We start from the raw sequence: 17,450 nt of genomic DNA, 5'->3' as shown, positions 1-17,450 counted from the left end.
TATCTACCTAATTTCTCAATAGCCATCCACCAACTTGCAATTTTCTGAAACCAATTTCTAAAACATACTCACTTCGATCCTTCTGGTGTGTTTTTAATGTAGCCACTTTGGGCAGTATCCTGAAAATGTGCTAAAGGTGTGAGCAGAGCACTGACGTGCTCAGAGTTCCCATCATTTCAATATATTTTTGTCTTTTTTTTTTTTTTTTTTTTTTTTTACCACTCAGTGTGGTAGTAATCAGGATAGACTGAACTACTGTAGCGAGTAGACCCAAAAATGTATTAGGACTTAAAGCCCTGTAGAAGTTTCTTTCTTGCTCATGTCAGTAATCCTCTATGGGTGTCCTGGTTGGTAGGCGACTTTCCTCCCCAGGGTGATACGTGGATCCAGTCTTCTTGATCTTGTGGCTCTGTCTGCCCCTGGGGCTTCTTTTGCCATTTGTACCCGTCCGGAAGAAAAGGAAAGAAAATGTATAAGAGTCACATGTGCTCTTTTAAAAGCCCTGGCCCCAAAGTAGCAAATATCACTTGCGCTCCCTTCCCTTTGAATATATGTAGTCACATGGCAAGAGGCTAGCAAATGTGGTTTCAGCACACGCTCTGCTACCATCCTCGCGCTGCGGGATGAGAGAATGGATTGGGGTGGACAGGAGGCGGTCTCTGCCATAGGTGTCTTTTGTTGTACTGTTTCCTTCCTAGAGGATACAAATCCCTGGGAGCACAGTTACACAGATTAGCAGGCCTTTCCTCTGAAAATGCTGACCCAGAAGGACCATGGGTTGGTTCCAAGAATCTGTGTTTTACAAACACGCCAGGTGATTATGCAAGAAAATTTGAGAAACGCTGTTTTAAGATGTAATTAGATTCTGGAAAGGTATTTTGCACATTTGTTGTGGTCTTAGACTCCTATGTTATAAGGAATGGTGGCAGACTAGATGGATGAAACCAAACTCCTGGAACCCTTGTTTAGCTGTCTTTAGTCTTAGAATTTGGCTAAGGCCTCATTGCGTAGACAAGATTATACTGTGACTCTACCATGGGACCTGAATACATCTGTTCAAACCTGAGTTTTTCTTTGAATTGGCTGACTGCTTCATTCGGTTGACCAAGTTTACCAGTCATTTTGACATACGGCTATTTTATGGTTTGTATCAGATACTTGGAATGTATTACCTTATGACAGCTCTTTAACACATAGGTCAGTTTATAAGATTGACTGGTAATGAAATCTTAGGCATTTTTCTTCCCTCCTGTGGTCATGTTGAATCCTTTAGAAGCTTACCATGATGGAAATTAAAAGCATAAATATGTTGGACAAATAGTGGTTGAATTATTTATCAGTGACCCATGTCCAAAACTGAAGGATGGAAAGCTCCTCCACCCAGCCTTCTGAACATGCCAGAAGAATGACACAAGATGTGTGGAATTTTTGTTTGGTTTGCTCTTCACGGCACATTTGAATCCTAGATTGCTTTCCTTGCCTCCCAGCAATCGCGTGGGCCACATCCCTTTGGACAAATTGGAATGTGCTCACGAAATTCAAACCAAGTTTAATGTTAGCCTAAGACAGTCATGTTCAGGCAGATAAATCTTCCTCTCAACTAACATAAAAAGTATTCCTGGATGCATTTAAGATATTTGGAATATCCACTGATTGGGATTGCCTGAGCTCTTGATCTTCTGGTGATAGAATGAAATTTAGAACTAACCACGAGACCTTTAGTGGTGAGAGAATATCTCTTTTAACTACAAAGAGGTGTTGTTATCATTTGTTATCTGCACATTAGAAAGCAAGAGAGTCCAACAGAGGCTTTGCGTGTAAATGATCTTGGTTGCCCAGAGCCTTTTAGCTCACTGCATAGTGTTTTACAACGTGCCTTTCTTCTCACCTCCATCTTAATAATCGTGTGTGTGTGTGTGTGTGTGTGTTTGTGTTTGAAATCCAACCAAGCAATGGCCCTTAAGTCCAAAAGGGCTAAAGATTTGGAAATCCATCTTCATCCAGTCATCTGGGGACGGAATGGGAGCCTGCGGGATATTTCTTCTCTCTTTTTTCTAAGAGTTTAACAGAAGAATAAATGTCATTGGCAATGATTGAGAAAAATGAAAGTTTTTAGATCAAATACTCCTTCGGTGTGTGCACAGCATGGGGAAGGCTGATAAATGACGTGTTCTTCCTGGAGTGAAACCCAGTGGCTGCTAATCAGTGTGTGGCTCGTAGAGTTTTCTGTAATTTTGAAATCAAGGAAATATTTCACTTTTCCCTTGGAGGTTTTCAAGGGAGAGATTCTGTGGCCAAGAAGATGAATCTTCTCCCTACCTACTCAAGAATGAACAGTTAACTTGGCAGTTAAATTTTAAGCACATCAAGTGCAAGGACCATGGATTATATTTTTATTATATCCCAAATCAGTTATACTTACTTAATTTCCTGAAAAAGGGAAAGTTGTATTCAATCTATAGCGGGGCTGAGATTTAGAATGATGGATAAGCATAAGCACGGCAGCCTTCGGCAGGACTGAGCCTACCTACCTGGATTCAGGCCCAGGTTTTGTCAGTTATCAGGGTTGACTCTGTCAAGATGCCACCTCTGTGCCTCAGTTTCTCTAACTGGAAATAGGGACTTAAACTAGGTGGCTGCTAAGGCCTTCACTCTCTCCAGTCCGGCATTTAAAATGGATCACAGTCAAATCAGAACCAGCCTTGTTAAAATCACGATACGAGTGAAGTTTCTTTCCCACAGCCACCCCGTTTTTTCGGTTTTTCTTCCTCTTTCATGACACTGCCTCATGGCCCAGCACTGCTCTGGGGCGAGCAGAGGGGAAAATGCCCTGAGGACAGTCAATCAGTAAGTATTTACGAAGCACCTAGATGCCTGGCACCATGCTGTGCCTTGTGAAGGGGACCAGAACCCTTTCTACATGGCCCTCTGCCCTCAGAGAGCTTTCGTGGTCCTTAGGAAGCGTGATAATAAAGCAACAACCAAACTACAACAAGAGACAGCAATTTATCAGGTGCTTAGTGATTTTTTTTTCTTGTGTCTTATCATTGTGTGACGGTAACTCTCAAAATGAAACCCAGTTGCTTGGAACCCCAATTTCAGGGGGTGCCCAAATATGCTTAGGGGGCATGGACCCCAGTTCTCCTCCTGCCAATCCCTTTCTTCTCTCCCTTGATCCTAGACATTTAGAGAGAGTGCTGCCTCTTCCTGCGAAGCCCAAGGTCGCTGCCTTTTTTCCTCCTCTCTTGTTGCTGAATTAAAGGGAAGTGACAAACTTGTGGTTAAACCCCTTTTATAGTCATGAAACCTGGGTGTGCTCATTAGACAGCGACAGTTTTTATTTCAAATAACAAACTGTTTTGGGGAATTTTTGCCTGGTGGTAGGGAATACCATCAAGTGTCCAGCTGGGGAAAATTTCATTATACCCTGAAAAGGAAAGTCATCAGAATGATTCTCTTAAAATGGATTGACTGTTTAGAGGCCATGTAAATGGATGTTCATAGCACTCAAAGGCCATGCAAATGGGTGAACTTGGCTGGTTCCCAGTAATTACTTCAGAAAGCAAGACAACAAAATCAATTCCAAACCCTATTAAAGGGTGCGTGGTCATCACTTACAAAAGAGCCTCACTTGCCTGCCTTCTATCCAGGGACCGCCGGGGAACAGCACGACATGGTGGCGGGAGTGTTGATGCTGTGTCTCTGTATGTTGGTGTCTTTCGTTATAACATTGGGGTGACGCTCCCTGTCCCTCACCTGCCTCATAGGGAACCTGCAGAAGGTCTCCTTGGGCGTGGGGCTTTGTCGAGGAACCGAACAAATTTCAGGTGGTCCATAATCTGTAACATGTATCAGTCACTTCGATGTATATGCCAAGAGCTGTGTTATAGATTTTAATAAATCTTATTTAATTTAATAACCCCGTGATATAGCTGCTATCACTAACTCCAGTTTATAAATAAGGAAACAGAGGCTTCAAGAGGCTAAGAAGTTTGTCAAACATCCCATCAGTCTGAAATGCTGACAAAGGCTGACTGCTTTACTCACTGCAAAGCTTTATGAATGAAGCATGAGAGAAATACCCAGCGTCACTCTGGAAACCGTCACAGTCTCTGCCTTGAGGACTCTGGGACCAAGCATACTTGCCTTTTATCACAGGAACATCCATTTATACTTGGCTACGAAAGTGCATTTCTTATAGGAGTTCCACTGTTCCAGGCAATTTGTAAAAATATCTTCCTCCCCCGTCTGCATACACACGAAAGGTGACTTCCTTATCATGGGAGTGGGTGAGGCAGCTACAATGGCCGTAAATATCAGCCTCTAGAGTCACATGCCGCAGGAAGACGTCTAAAATAAGTACAGATCTTTATTTAAGCCAGATGACAGTTTCTGTAGCAAAGCGTTTGCCTCTTCGTTTCACTTTGACCGTAAAGACCAGAGTGGGGAAGTACACAACGACTTTCCTCATTCCAATTCCAGAAAAAAAAAAAATGTTGGTTCTACTCTGGATTGAAATGCCTCTTGGAAGAGTTCAGCCCCACCTGGAAGAGGCCCATAGAGGAAGTTAGAACACCGTTGATAGCACTGGTGTGTGCTTAATGTAGAGCTGAGCTGTACTTGACTCAAGCTAACAATAAGGGGCCTGTATTCCTAGTCTCCTGAATATAAGTTGCTTCACCATCAAAGCAGGACAGTGGCGTTGACCTTAGGAGACTGGTCCAGCCCGGGAGCATCTAATACCCCAGGGTGCTGAATGGAGAATCATGGGAAAATAGATATGATTTAACCTACTCTCGTTGCCACTAGGCTCCTAATTATAATACCATCCTATCCTCAAGAGAATGCATACTCCGAAATAACCTTTTATTAGAAACTTCCTTTTAATGAGGTCCCTCAGTACTTTAGAAACTAAATCCTTTTTAATTGGATTCAAGATAGAGCTACCTTCTACCACGCTTAACCCTGAGTCACCTCCCTTAATCTATGTGAAGTCATCTTGGTTAACTTAGCCGGAAGCCCTGCTCAGACTGCTAGGCCCTTGGAGTTGCTGCCATCCTCACTGGTACCCTTTTCTGCCCTGCCACCAAGACTCCTGGAAGAATGACCAGCCCAGGGAGTTGGGCCACTTACACTGGCTTTAAGGAGACTGCCTGATGCAGCCTTCTAATGAGCTTATTGTGTTCTTTTTTAGAGAAAATCTATGGTCCTTCCTCCTAGTCTAGAATTAGTGTTTAAAAAATGAAAATGTAGTCAAATCTACAGTTTGCTTATTACCTTGCATTCCAAAGGTCAAATGACATTTTCTGTAACAAAGGCGACTGCTTGCGTGCTTGCTTCCTCCCATCCTCCATGGCTCCCTGAACAGACACTCTCATCACCCATAAACCCACCTTCAGTGCTTAGAGCCAGAGTGGGAGCATTCGAGAGACAGCTAAATGCAGTGATTGGCCAATCAGGGGAAAGGGTGACATTAAAATTCTTCGGATACTTTTACAGCTATTAGATGTTTCAAGTGGTTTAACATAAGTGGCTTCTTTCAGAGGCCCAGGGAAGGGGAAGAAGCAGATCCCCACAATTTTGCCCTTGATATCTGTTCTATCTGTGTCCTGCTCTTGTTGGGATCTACATCATAGTGGGTGAAGAAGTGTTACAGTACACACACAGCCACGCACGGTCATCCTCAGTCGCTTTCCCGAAAGGCTGGCAAATGCAGTCGATTTAATCTAGGTCAAAAGAAAGAAAAAAAGAAGCTCAATTTTCCTGGCAGAAGATTTAGAGAGCGTGCCTGTCTTCACAGGACCAGGGGAGTATTGGGAGATGGTTGCTCCCAGAGAAGTCCCAGGGCAGCAGGAGGCTGGCAGTAGCCCACATCTTGTGGCCAGTGAACAGAATGTGGTCACACGTGTCGGGGGCAGAGTCTGAGGAGAGTGTGCAGGGGGTCCATGGAGCCCGTGAGCCAAGTGTTCTCTCCCTGGCTGAGAACGGGGCTCAGATACGCTGTATAGGAGTAACCCTGCTGGGGACGTGAGTTGGGATTCTTGGAGGAGCCTGGGACCCCTGCCCCAGCAGCCAGAAGTGATAAGTACGGTTCCTGCTTTGTCAGTGAAATTCCCAGGGGATTCGCTTGGGATGGCATGTGGCGATCCAAACCAGGGCATCCTCATAATTCAGGCACTGAAAGCGGAATGGCAGTGCTGTTTCTCTTCTTCCTAGGTAGTGGCCAGATGGTAATACTTTTTACATCAGGGTGCCACTTATTTCAAACTATAAAACTAAACTAATTTGATATGGTTTCATTAAAAGTTGATTTCTGGGTCCACCCCTGTGGCCTAGTGGTTAAGGTCACGCTCCGTGTCGGCGGCCCAAGTTCAGTTCCCAGGCACAGACCTACACCACTGGTTGGTGGCCATACTGTGGCCACAACCCACATACAGAATAGAGGAGGATTGGCACAGATGTTAGCTCGGGGCAAATCTTCCTCAAGCAAAAAGAGGAAGATGGGCAACAGATGTTAACTCAGGGCTGATCTTCCTCAGCAAAAAACAAGTTGATTTCTACAGGATGTGGTATTTGTGTTGGGCAGCTGTTATTCTAGAAGCTTCTATAGAAGTCCCACTTTTAGATAGAGGAAAAAAAGGTTTGTCTTAGGAGACTGTTAGAAGTTTAAACCAAGAGGGGTGTAGGTTATGAAAAAGACATTTTTGGTAGCATGAAAGGAGGTTAAAGAACTTCTGAGGATCTTACAGAGTAAGGCAGAACCTATGAGGGGTGGTTCATGGCATCTTCTCCTGTGGTAGGCATTGACTTTGAAGGGTGCTGTCCACCAATAATTAGTGGAATGATGATACCTTATTGGCTACTCCTGTGCCTGTGGGTAGTCTGCTGACTTCCTATGGGAGGTGGGTGGAGGTTAGAGTAGCGGAGTTAGGTAATTGTAAAATTTTGTGATTCTACAAAAGGGGCCTAGAAACCAAGAGAAAGCTATGCCGCGTTAACTTCCTCTAATTTTCTTTTTCTTGGTTTTGCTTTTAAAGCAAAAACAAAAAAACAAGTGGGGGTAGGAAGGGCTTGCAAAACAAAACTCTTTCATCTTCTTGCAGGTTTTTCCCAGAACTAATTTTTGCTTTGATTGCTGCTTTTCTTCATTTTTTTCCCTTCTTATCTCTCAGTTTATGTCATTGCAGCCATCTTGGTGCAGCACCCAGGTTCAAGGAGACACAATAAGGAAATTAAACGCAGGAATGCATATATGTTTTTAGCAGCAATGGGACTGAATTTTAAATGGCGCTTGTGAAACCAGTAACATTACTTGTGAAGCCCCATTGTGCACTGTTCTAAAGCAAGCCAACTTTTGAGAACAAAGTAGAAGGCACAAACATGTAGGACCATGGAGGCCACGAGTTGGTAACAGTGCACTTGATACAGATTTTAACTGGCAGCTCCAGTTCTTGATGGGTGGACTGAGGAAGGGGTACTATCCATGCTTCTCCGGGGTACCAATATGGCACCTGAAGCATCCGCCTACTTTCCAAGAATGGCGTTTTGTCACTGTTTTTTCCCTCAAGATCTGAGAGTCACCTTCTGGACCACTGGAAAACTATTTCTTTTCTTTAAAGGTCAGTGTTAAATTTTGTTTAAAAATTTAATCCAGGGGATTTTTGATGGGGTTTTTTGAACCTTTAACTGCTTTGTAGAAAGTGAAAGTCGGGGGTCTTGTCAAGGGTGAGGCCAATGATTGATAGTCAAAAGCTTAGTGTGTGGGAGATTCCTTGAGCACAAAATGTACCATTTAGATCAACCACCTTTGGACTCTGAAAAAAGTATTAAATTCTCTACATAGTAGCTAAAATTAAGGGAGAAAATAGATTACAAGGGGAGTCAAATAAGGAAGAATATGTCCTCTTTTGACTTGACTGGTTGGTGTGCTACTGACTTGACAAGAAGCCAAGATCCCAATTGCAATTCCACTTGTGTGTATAGCAAGGCACCTGCTTTGCTTGCAAATGTGCACACAAAAGAGAGCTTCATTCACAGAAAGAAACCAGAGCGAGTTCACTAACTTAGCCTTCCAAGGCCTTAGTCTCTTGATCTGGCAGCCCCTTAGAATTCAAAGGCAGCCTTTAAAGGAATTTTCAGCTCACAACATGATGACTTTGTTGACGTCCTGAATTCTAATATATCTTGAATTGAATTTGTGTGCAAGGACTATTACTTTGTTTTTAAAAGAAATGAGTACAGGGTTCAATCATCAGACGATCACTCTGTGACTGTTTTCAAGTGTTCATTTGCTGAGATTTAGAGAGTAATGTGAATTTCTTACGGTTAAGATGCTGAATGGCCTTGGAGACATGGCCAGCCTCCTCCCTTGCCAGCCTCCTCCCTTGACCCTGCAGACAGAGTTCACTTGGGGAGATGGGTGGCCACGTGCACAACACTGTATGCTCCAAACTTGAAATACTTTTTATTTGACCAGCTTAAATAGTTGTAGGAAATCACTTTTTCACCCTCTCGCCTCCATCCTCAAGTTGGCCAGTTATTTTTTTGTATTTCAGGAGATGTTCCACAATTTTCCATATTAAGGTGTTAGAGAAGAGTAGCATCAGAAAAAGAATTAGCCGTTAGAACCAGAACATTCCAAAAAGGCCCTTTCTCCCATTTATGAGAGAACCTTTTGAGGGAAAATTTATCCTCAGTCCAGGCTGGTGGCTCCAGGAGGGTCATGAGGAATATGTCACTAGACCTACCATATTTAGAGCTGGCTTCCTGTGCCAGTGAGAGTATAAATTGTAGGCATGTGATCTGAAATTTCTACCCTACAACTGACAAGTGACTATTTCAGTAATGGAAAACCATTCAAGTCACTGACCTCCCATCTTTATACCTGGATTCTTTAAAACAAACACGTGCAGTAAAAACTGCTTTACTGTCCATTTTTTTAGAGTCAAAGACTTAAAGAGGACTGCCTTTTTAAAATGGTGTCTCCAGAGCATCAATCCTTAGTTCCGTCCTCCCCAGTTTGGCAAGCTTTAGAAATTTGGAAGAAGTTCACTTAATGAGACTGGTGTCAGTGTTCTTAAGGGCAGAACTAATTGTAAAATCTAGTCTTTGGTATCATTCTACCCAGTCTACACTGCCCTCCACACTGAAAAATGTAAATAAAGTGCTAGTTGACTCAAGGCAAGCCACGATAAAACTGGTTATCTGTACATAAGTGTGCATTTCTTCTTTCCTGTGAGTATTATTACCACGAGTTTCCAAGTAAAGATTTTCAAGAGAAACAGCTGTGGTTTGAAAAGATTTGTGATAATCCAGATGGTTTCTTTGAGGATAAATCTACTAGATCATTTAAAATTAGAGTCTTTCAGTAAAGTTAAGTGTCTTCTTTATGATTTTAAATGCACTGCTGTTTGTGTGTGTGTGTGTGTGTGTGTGTGTGTGTGTGTGTGTAGATACCATTGGCCTGTCTTCTTTGAGGCTTTATCTTTGGGAACAACAAGAGCCTTCTAACAGTGTTTCAACTTATTCAGCAATTAAGCTAGCGAAATACCTGAGGGAACTCTTTATGACAACAGGGACTATTGTGAAGAGATATAGGCAGACGCCATCTACCCTATTTGGAGTATGGAGCACATAGCCACTCTGGGAATTGCCATTCTCAACTCCTGATACAAGATGGTCTAATCATATCGCACAATTATACTGATTACACGTTGCTTTACAAGCTGAACATATGCAACTAGGTTGCTAAACTTGCCAATTTCTGGGAATCTGGGCGGTCAAAGGCATGCAGTCCCCCTGACTCATTCTCTCGGGCCCATCTGCTCACCCAGAGATGCTCATTGTGAGGCCTTGCACCGGCCGGCCCCCACGGATAGCCCTCTGCACCCCAGGATCTTTCTCCCTAGACATTCTCTACCATCAGAATTGATCTGTCTTATGTTGCCTTCCTAGGGGCTCTGCTAGATGTTCAAAGTTCAGCAGCAAAATGAATTCACAGGGAGATGTTAATGGCCAGTAAGCTTTAATGTGTTACCCACCTAAGGTGTGTACAGACTCATCAGCATCTCTCGGTGATCAGTAAAGGAGTCCTCAATAGTGGACATGGTAGGCTCTCTGTAGGCCTGAGACGCTGATACCTGCTTCTGGAATCACCTCTCATGTTTTACCACTGAACCTGTTTCACCTGTGAATTTCAAAAGCCCTGGTGAGAAATAATGGGGTGGGGTTCATAAATAGACACATGCAAGATGGATTTATTTTTTTATTCCAACCCAGAGCTCTTACTGATACGATGAATTATTGAAACTGTTGAAAAGTGGGACACCGTAAAGTAGCCTGGATGTGGAGTGGCATGTTTATCTTGTCTAAGCTGGCGACTGCCGCTGGCAGAAACTCCTGAATGAGTGGAGGAAGGCAGCAAGAATTGTCAAGTGCAAGTGCTTATTAGACTGTGTCAAATGGGCCGAGTAGAAAAATGTGAAGCAGCAAAAATTAGCAGCATTAAGCAGAGAGAGGAGAGTTGAGACTTGCTGAAGCACCTGGCTCATCAAGCTGCATTAGCCTCTGCTAATCCCCTGGAGTCCCCTGGCCAGTGATTACCCATCTTTGACCTGGGGTGCGACCTTTCTCTGCACTCCCTGGACACCAGGGAAAGCGTGATCCCAGGAATGATACTGAAGCTGGAAGGGTCGTCTCCTCTGGTGCATGTGGCCACCACTGACTGTGGAAGAGCACCTGTGGATCTTGTCAATGTTTAACCACCCACCTTACAATGATGTTTGAAACAGAACCTGCAAAAGGAGGGGGGCCTGTCCCCCGAATTAGATGCCTGAGCCATCTGGTGTTGCAGCTGACCTGAAAATGAATCCAGTAAATTTCAGACCTGAGTTACAGCTGGCGTGGGGAAATCTAAGAGACAGGTGGTTCCCTTAACAGATGTGCTTGCAGTCAGGGTAGGCAAGAAAGAAAATTCCAACCTTAGTGAGGCTTCATGGGTTTTCTGGGATCTTGAGTAACTCCCTCACCTTTTGCCGTGATAATTGCATATTAGGGCAGATAATGATATTTCTCCCTTCCTGTGTTGAAATAATCTTTGCAGGTCAATGAACCTAAGATTTTAAGTGAGCATATCAAGTGATAGATGGCTAGAAAAGACTGCGGTTAGCTGGGAGAGCACTCATGGAAACAACAGTCTTTCAAACCATTCTTATTCTGGAAGTGTACAGACTAAAGTCCCATTGGGGGAAAACACAAATTGTTCCATCTAAGGTGCCTATTTAAATTTGTAGCTCTGTATTTATCCTGCAAATTTTAGGATAACTTAATCAAACACTGTTTTGTTAAGTGAATTAGTATGCATACTGAATGACGCATAAGACAATTTTAGCCCACCAAAGGTAAAGAATAATTATGACTTTTAAAAAATTGGTTCTGAATGAAGCACTTTGCCTGTATATCCGTGTAGTTTTAGGGGTTGTTGGCAGACCTGGTTTTTCTTCATGGATTTAGAGATGATGGAACTAATGTAGCTAAGGTACAGAGAAGGAAGATGCTTGCCCTTGATCACTCAGGAGCCCAATGTATGAAACCAAAAGAAGAGTCTTGGGGTGATTTTCTCAATAATATTGTTTGACCCAGAATCCCCATGTTTGTGCAAGTTGTTCATTGCTTGAGGATGCCCAGCTGAGGCTACCAGTAGGGGCAGAAATGAAGCCTGGGCTCTGCTCACCAAGCCGTAGAGCTGTGCCCACCTGGAGATGTGGGTGTTTCTCAAAGGTTCCCAGTTTGCTTGCCAAGGATGGCTTCTATAGAGCTGGGCTCTTGGTCAGTAAGCAGTGAGGGAAGCATGTCACCAGTGTTATCAAGGGTATTCCATGTATTACAGCCCGAACTAGAGCTTATCTTGACATAACCTTTAAAAAAACCACCTTTGTTTAAGTGGGTCTAGAATAAATGAGTTAAGAGCTATGCATACTTTGAAGTGGATCTGTAGTGATAAATCCCTGATTTCACCATGTCAGTTGCACAGGCAGTGTGGGCCCTGGGTGAAATTGAAGAGAGTCTGACATCCGGGGTATCTTCCCATCTCCCCTTCTGTGCGTTCGTCTCCTCTCTTCATTCCTCTTCTCTCCTCACCCCCTGCCCTGTACTGCTCAGAGATCAGCTTCAAACTTGCCCTTTCTCAAAAACAAAAATAATAATTTAAAAAACCCACCTGCTATTCACTAAGAAATTGTTCAAGGGGAAAACACTTAAAGACGCCAGATTCATACTAAGATGTAAATAGCTGGGAACAATTAAATGTTACCTTCCCCAAGGGTAGTATTTTAATACCTAAAGGGGAAATGAACTGCGCCTTCCTGGTAGAATATCCGGCTGTGGGAGATGGTAGGGATTTTGGTTGAGTGTTTTTAAGGCAGGAGAGCTTTCTTGATTCCTGAGGCTCCCACATGTTGGCCAAAGCTCTTCAGGTTGGCCCAACATACCAGGTTCCCTCGATTTACATCATTTTTGTTCCTTGTTGCTTTTATCTTATCATTGTCTCCATTTTCAGTTCCCCTGTCATTCCACTGTTCTTTTTAGGCTAACCCAGGCCTTTCCTTCTTAACTCTGAGCGTGGCCAGAGTTGTTTTTCATCTCCTGAGCTTATTCTTCCTTAATTGCCTTCTTTCCAGGCAAGGAAACTGCCTTATAACTTCTACTCCATCCCTAAATCTTCTTTGTGTCAGTATCACACCCTCAAAATCTACCTGCTTGAAAGTATCTGATTCTGCCCCTTCTTTGAAGCTTTGAGGTTGAAATTCAGAGCTTTCCCATTGTTTCCTTATCCAGAAGGCAACCCCAGAAGCCCAGGAAAGGAAAAGGAGAACTTACTACTGAGAATCTGCTTGTTAGAAGCCTTGGAAGGCAAAGGTTATGGCTTCTCCTGTTTTTCTTTTGTAGGGGAGGAGGACATGTCCTCTCCCCAAATGGGGGTTCGTCTGGCCGGAGAACGAATTAAATTCACATGAGACAGAATAGCAAGAGAAAATTAAACAAAGCTTTATGAGGAACCATGGCCCGGGGCCTTTCTTCCCTAAGGAAGAAAGGGCACCGAAGAAGTGGGGTGCACAGAGTGGTTATATAGCCCCCAAACGGGGTGTTTCACATATGATTGAAAAGTCCCTTTTACAATAGTCACGAGGCTGCTCTGTCAGCACAGCGCTTGATGGAAATGACAGATAGGTCTGCTGTCCCAGTGAACGCTGCGGGGTGGCAGGTGTGTTGCCTCGGGCTGGGGGGGGGGCGGGTCACAGATGAGCACCACAATTGGTTCCCAGCCTAAAGAAAGATGCTTAATCTTTAAGGAGACGCCAACGTTGGGAGGGGGAGGGAAGTCAGTTACAGGAGGTTACCAGACTAGCACAATAAAATGCAGATTTTAAGTCCTTGCCTTTGGTATTGATTAAGAGTTTTTGGAGAGTAGGTCATCTCCTTTCTTCTTCCTGGTACAGAGAGGGAGGCAACTTTTACAGATAGAGATTTACCTTACAAATGTAAAAGTGTCCTAACAAAGGGCAAGTTCCATTCCTCAGAGCCTCCTTCCCTGTCCCAGTTTATCAAAAGCAATCAGCCTCAAATAATCCTGATGCCAAAGAGACATATCTTGGGGTGGCCATTTCCAGGTCCCTACACTTTCTATACCAAGCCAGTGAAGCATAGTTGGTATTTTTCCTCCTAGGATTATTACAATAAGTTACTGGAAGCTGGGACTTGACTTTCCTGTTTAAAATTATTCCTTGACTTGAAGCAATTCCTGTAGCTTTTCTTGGACGTACGTTATGCCAGTGAAGCTAAAATCATGCGTTAATTTGTTAAATTCAGTTTAAAAATCTACTATCAGACAGCATAGCCAAATGAACTCTGGTCAAAGAAGTCAGAAGCTGAAGTGAAAAGCTCATATAAAAATGATCAGTCTGTCCGTCTGTGACTCCTTAAAGAAACTTCATAATTTTCAAGTTCCTCTTTCATGTATATGACATATTTTAAGGGTCTCCAATCCTTGAAGGCATGGAGTTTTTTAAATGCCAGGAAGCTATGGTCACACTCTACTTTGTCCAGAAGGTGAAGATTTTGCATATTTAATCTTGGTAGATGCCAGTGAAATCAAGTATATGATGACAAGTTTCCAAGTTTCTTTTCCAAATGAGGAGGAAGCATCTTAGATGTACTAAGGAATGTTGTATGAATGGTATTGTACTTTATTTTCTTCTACTTCTTTGAATGAGTTTTTGTTTTGAAAAATCAGAAGGCCAGTTTATGATTCTAAATCTTCGATGACTTGTGGGGCCAACTCTCTGCTCTCCAACGGTGCCTTTTTTTCCTGCTCCGGGTATTATTTACATCATTCCCCAGATAGAACTGATGTTGATGCCTGAGTGCCGTGCATTTCTCTCATGCTTCTTGCTGTACTTGGTGTATGAGGACCTCTCAAAGCTTTCCTCATCTCTCAGACTCTCCTTGCATTAGGATCCTTCAGTGAAGTTGGGGTAAAATATGTACCATCTTGCTGAGTGCCTCTCTCCACTTTTTTTCTCAGCCCAACTTACCAAAGACAGCCCACATCAGAGGCAGCATTTTTTTCTTTAAGTTTCTAAAGTTTTTGGCCACCCTGTTTTCTCAAGCCTGGTTGTGCTAAGAAACTGAATGTGAATTAACAAATTATTAAGCAATATCTTTACCTGGTCTAACCAGATAATGTAAACCAGTATCTTTAGCTATAGGTTGAAGAAGCGGGCAGCCATCCTTCAGAATGCAGAAGGAATGGTCTGAGGTTTCGACGTCATTTTCTTTGGTGGAGGGAGTTGGTTGGGGAAAGGATATTTTCTGACCTCTCTTGGGGGCCATCCAGTCTGGACTCCCAACAGCTCTTGGAAGTGAGGAATCAGGAGATTGCCAGTTGAAGAGCCACGGCCATATTTAATGCATGGCACAGAGTCTGCAAACATCTGTTAGAGCGCTTGCCCACCTGTGTCGTAACTTACCTTCTTAACTGGTTCAAATAGAGTCTTTCATTTTGGCAAATAAATATTGGGTATCTCATGTGTGGAACTTTCCATTATGTACTACGGTGGAGACAAAAAAGAATCAAGTGTTATCCTAACTTTTAAGAAGCTTATAATCCAGTTGTCTAAACCTTTGAGTTTAGAAAGTGTTTGAAAAGTGTGATGTTCTAGAGATAACCTTTAAGAAAATTATAGTTAATGTAAGTTTCCGCTGTTGTCACTGTGATGAAACACTTCTCTTTATGTGGTTGCTCCACCACAAGTCCCATTAACAATTCACCCACCACCTCCCGCCCTCATTCCTGAAGAGCTGTATTCCAGGTAGCTGGTGCACAGTTATGAATTGATCTCCAACGCGGGGAAAGCTAATAAGTATGATTTAGGATGAAAGGCACTGTGTAAATGCTTGAGATGTTGTTATTACTGTGCTCATGCACTTTATTATTTTTAAATTGTGCATCCTTTTAAGTAGATTATTTGTTCGACACAGTCTCCATTATATCTAAGCAAAGCATTCACGGAAATTTCTAAAACCTTTTCATTTCTCTCTGTAGGTTGTTGTTTCGTAACATTTTATACAAGAAAAGCTGCACTTGAGGCCCAGAATGCACTGCACAATATTAAAACTTTACCTGGGGTGAGTCGGTTTACTTTTGTACCAAAATCACTTTATTGCTTGAAAATGGTCCTTTCAACGGAGGGTTCTAGTTATGGGCTCTTAGTGCCAAAAATGACTTTGGTCTTTTGAGAAGTGTGTGCTGACCCCGCTGATCTCCTGCCTCAGCCAAACCAGCTGGCCAGCCCAGAAAGAAGAACTGACATTAACGCTTGACGCAAGAGCTCTCAAAGAGTGTGTCCCCTGGTTAGAAAATCAGAGTGACCCCACTGGGTCGCCGTGGCTGCCAAAGAGTATTGGGTGGGCTAAGATTTTAAAAGGCTAAAAGAAAAAAACCCAACACACACAAGAGAGGCAAATGGAAAAGGAAAAGCTTTTACTCACCAGGAACCCCTTTTCAAATTTAGTCTTTAGATTTTCTGTTGAAAGGACAAAATGTACCCTGTACAGCCATAATATTAAACCTCCTAATGGTTTCTAAACAGTCAATGGTGGTTAACAAAGTCAGTGTTTTAATGCCCAATTTGTGGCTTCATGTTGATAGAGAACAGAAAATACAAAGCTTACCATTTTTTTTCCATTTCCTTCCCAGTAATATTTGATGATTAGCACAGTTCACTAGAAATGAAACGATGTGTTTCGCTGCTTCATCAGAATACATTTATTTCTGGGCTTTTTTGGCAATTTTATATAGTGCATGCTAGTATAAATTTCCCTGTGCTGTTTGAATATTTTCCCTTGACCCCGGTCATCAGTGATGAGTTAATTTAATATCATAATGTTGTGCGTTGGTTGTAATGAAGAACCTGTGGTAAGCAGTACAATGAAAATGATTTTATTGAAACCTGGTTTGATAAGAATAAAAGAAAGATAACATGATGTCTCTAACGTTTTCAGGATATAGTTCTAACTTGGTGTCATTTAGCTGTCTCTGCAGATGTATGCAAACACCTCTGTGTGTGTACACACTAACATATGCATTTTATACCCAACCCCCCCCCCGAAAAGATAGCATTTGTTTAATTCACCTTAGATCCACTGAAAATTTTATAATGTTTGTCGTGGCCAGATACTCAACAAAAGATTTTCAAAACATTATCTTCTTAATCACCCAAAAGTTATAAATTATGGTCCTTGGTCTTGAATCACACCACTTTGGTTTTCCCCTTTTCGTGTGAGCAAGTCAAAAAGAAGGTTCGAAAAAGCAAGCGGGAGGTACCAGAATTCTCCCTCCCAATTTAACTCCTTCTCTCTGAAACGTCTAAGGTGGTTTTAGTAAGGCATCTTTTAGTTGGTCTAACTGCTTTGCTGGATGACTTTAAAAAATAAATATATTATTTCAGTTTCATTTTCCATATAAGTGGAATTTTTCTGATGTAAATTCTAGGAGGTTGCAGCATTAGGTCACGTTATCGAATGAAACAACTGAGGCAAGTATCTCCTGGCTCAGCCAACAACAGAAAAAAATAATTGTTATTTCCCAGTCTCCTAATCAAACCCAAAGACCCCTTTGTATTCCTTCTCTTAAAAAGAAATGCAGTAATTAGCACACAACATCCCTTCTATGTTTGTTGAAAAAAAAAATACTTGAGATGGTGAATTTGTTATTTAGCATTTAGGGTATATTGATGGCAAATCACATCCTATTTTGAATTAACACAAAGCTTGGTTCATTTGAATTCATCCCCTCATCACTGAAGCGCGGCTCCTGACATGCCATCTTCATATGTGAAGATGCTCTCAAGAAACCCAGAGTTAATATGATCAACGGGCCATGTTGAAAAACA

The 17,450-nt window shown here is 42.5% G+C and overlaps 1 protein-coding gene across 50 annotated transcripts in view; it reads left to right on the top strand.

The window, feature by feature from the left end:
- The window catches only part of CELF2 (CUGBP Elav-like family member 2), a 789,986-nt gene that overhangs the window by 659,742 nt on the left and 112,794 nt on the right, over nt 1-17,450 (top strand). For all 50 annotated transcript variants that reach the window (XM_070255416.1, XM_070255407.1, XM_070255389.1 and 47 more), the window contains one exon: nt 15,602-15,684. In XM_070255416.1, the coding sequence (XP_070111517.1) occupies nt 15,602-15,684 (83 nt within the window). The remainder of the gene's footprint in view (nt 1-15,601; nt 15,685-17,450) is intronic.

Source organism: Equus caballus, chromosome 29 (genome assembly GCF_041296265.1).
Source record: "Equus caballus isolate H_3958 breed thoroughbred chromosome 29, TB-T2T, whole genome shotgun sequence".
Lineage (NCBI taxonomy): Eukaryota > Metazoa > Chordata > Mammalia > Perissodactyla > Equidae > Equus > Equus caballus.
Note: the sequence above shows the minus strand (reverse complement) of the source record. Positions and strands in the feature narration are given on the sequence as shown.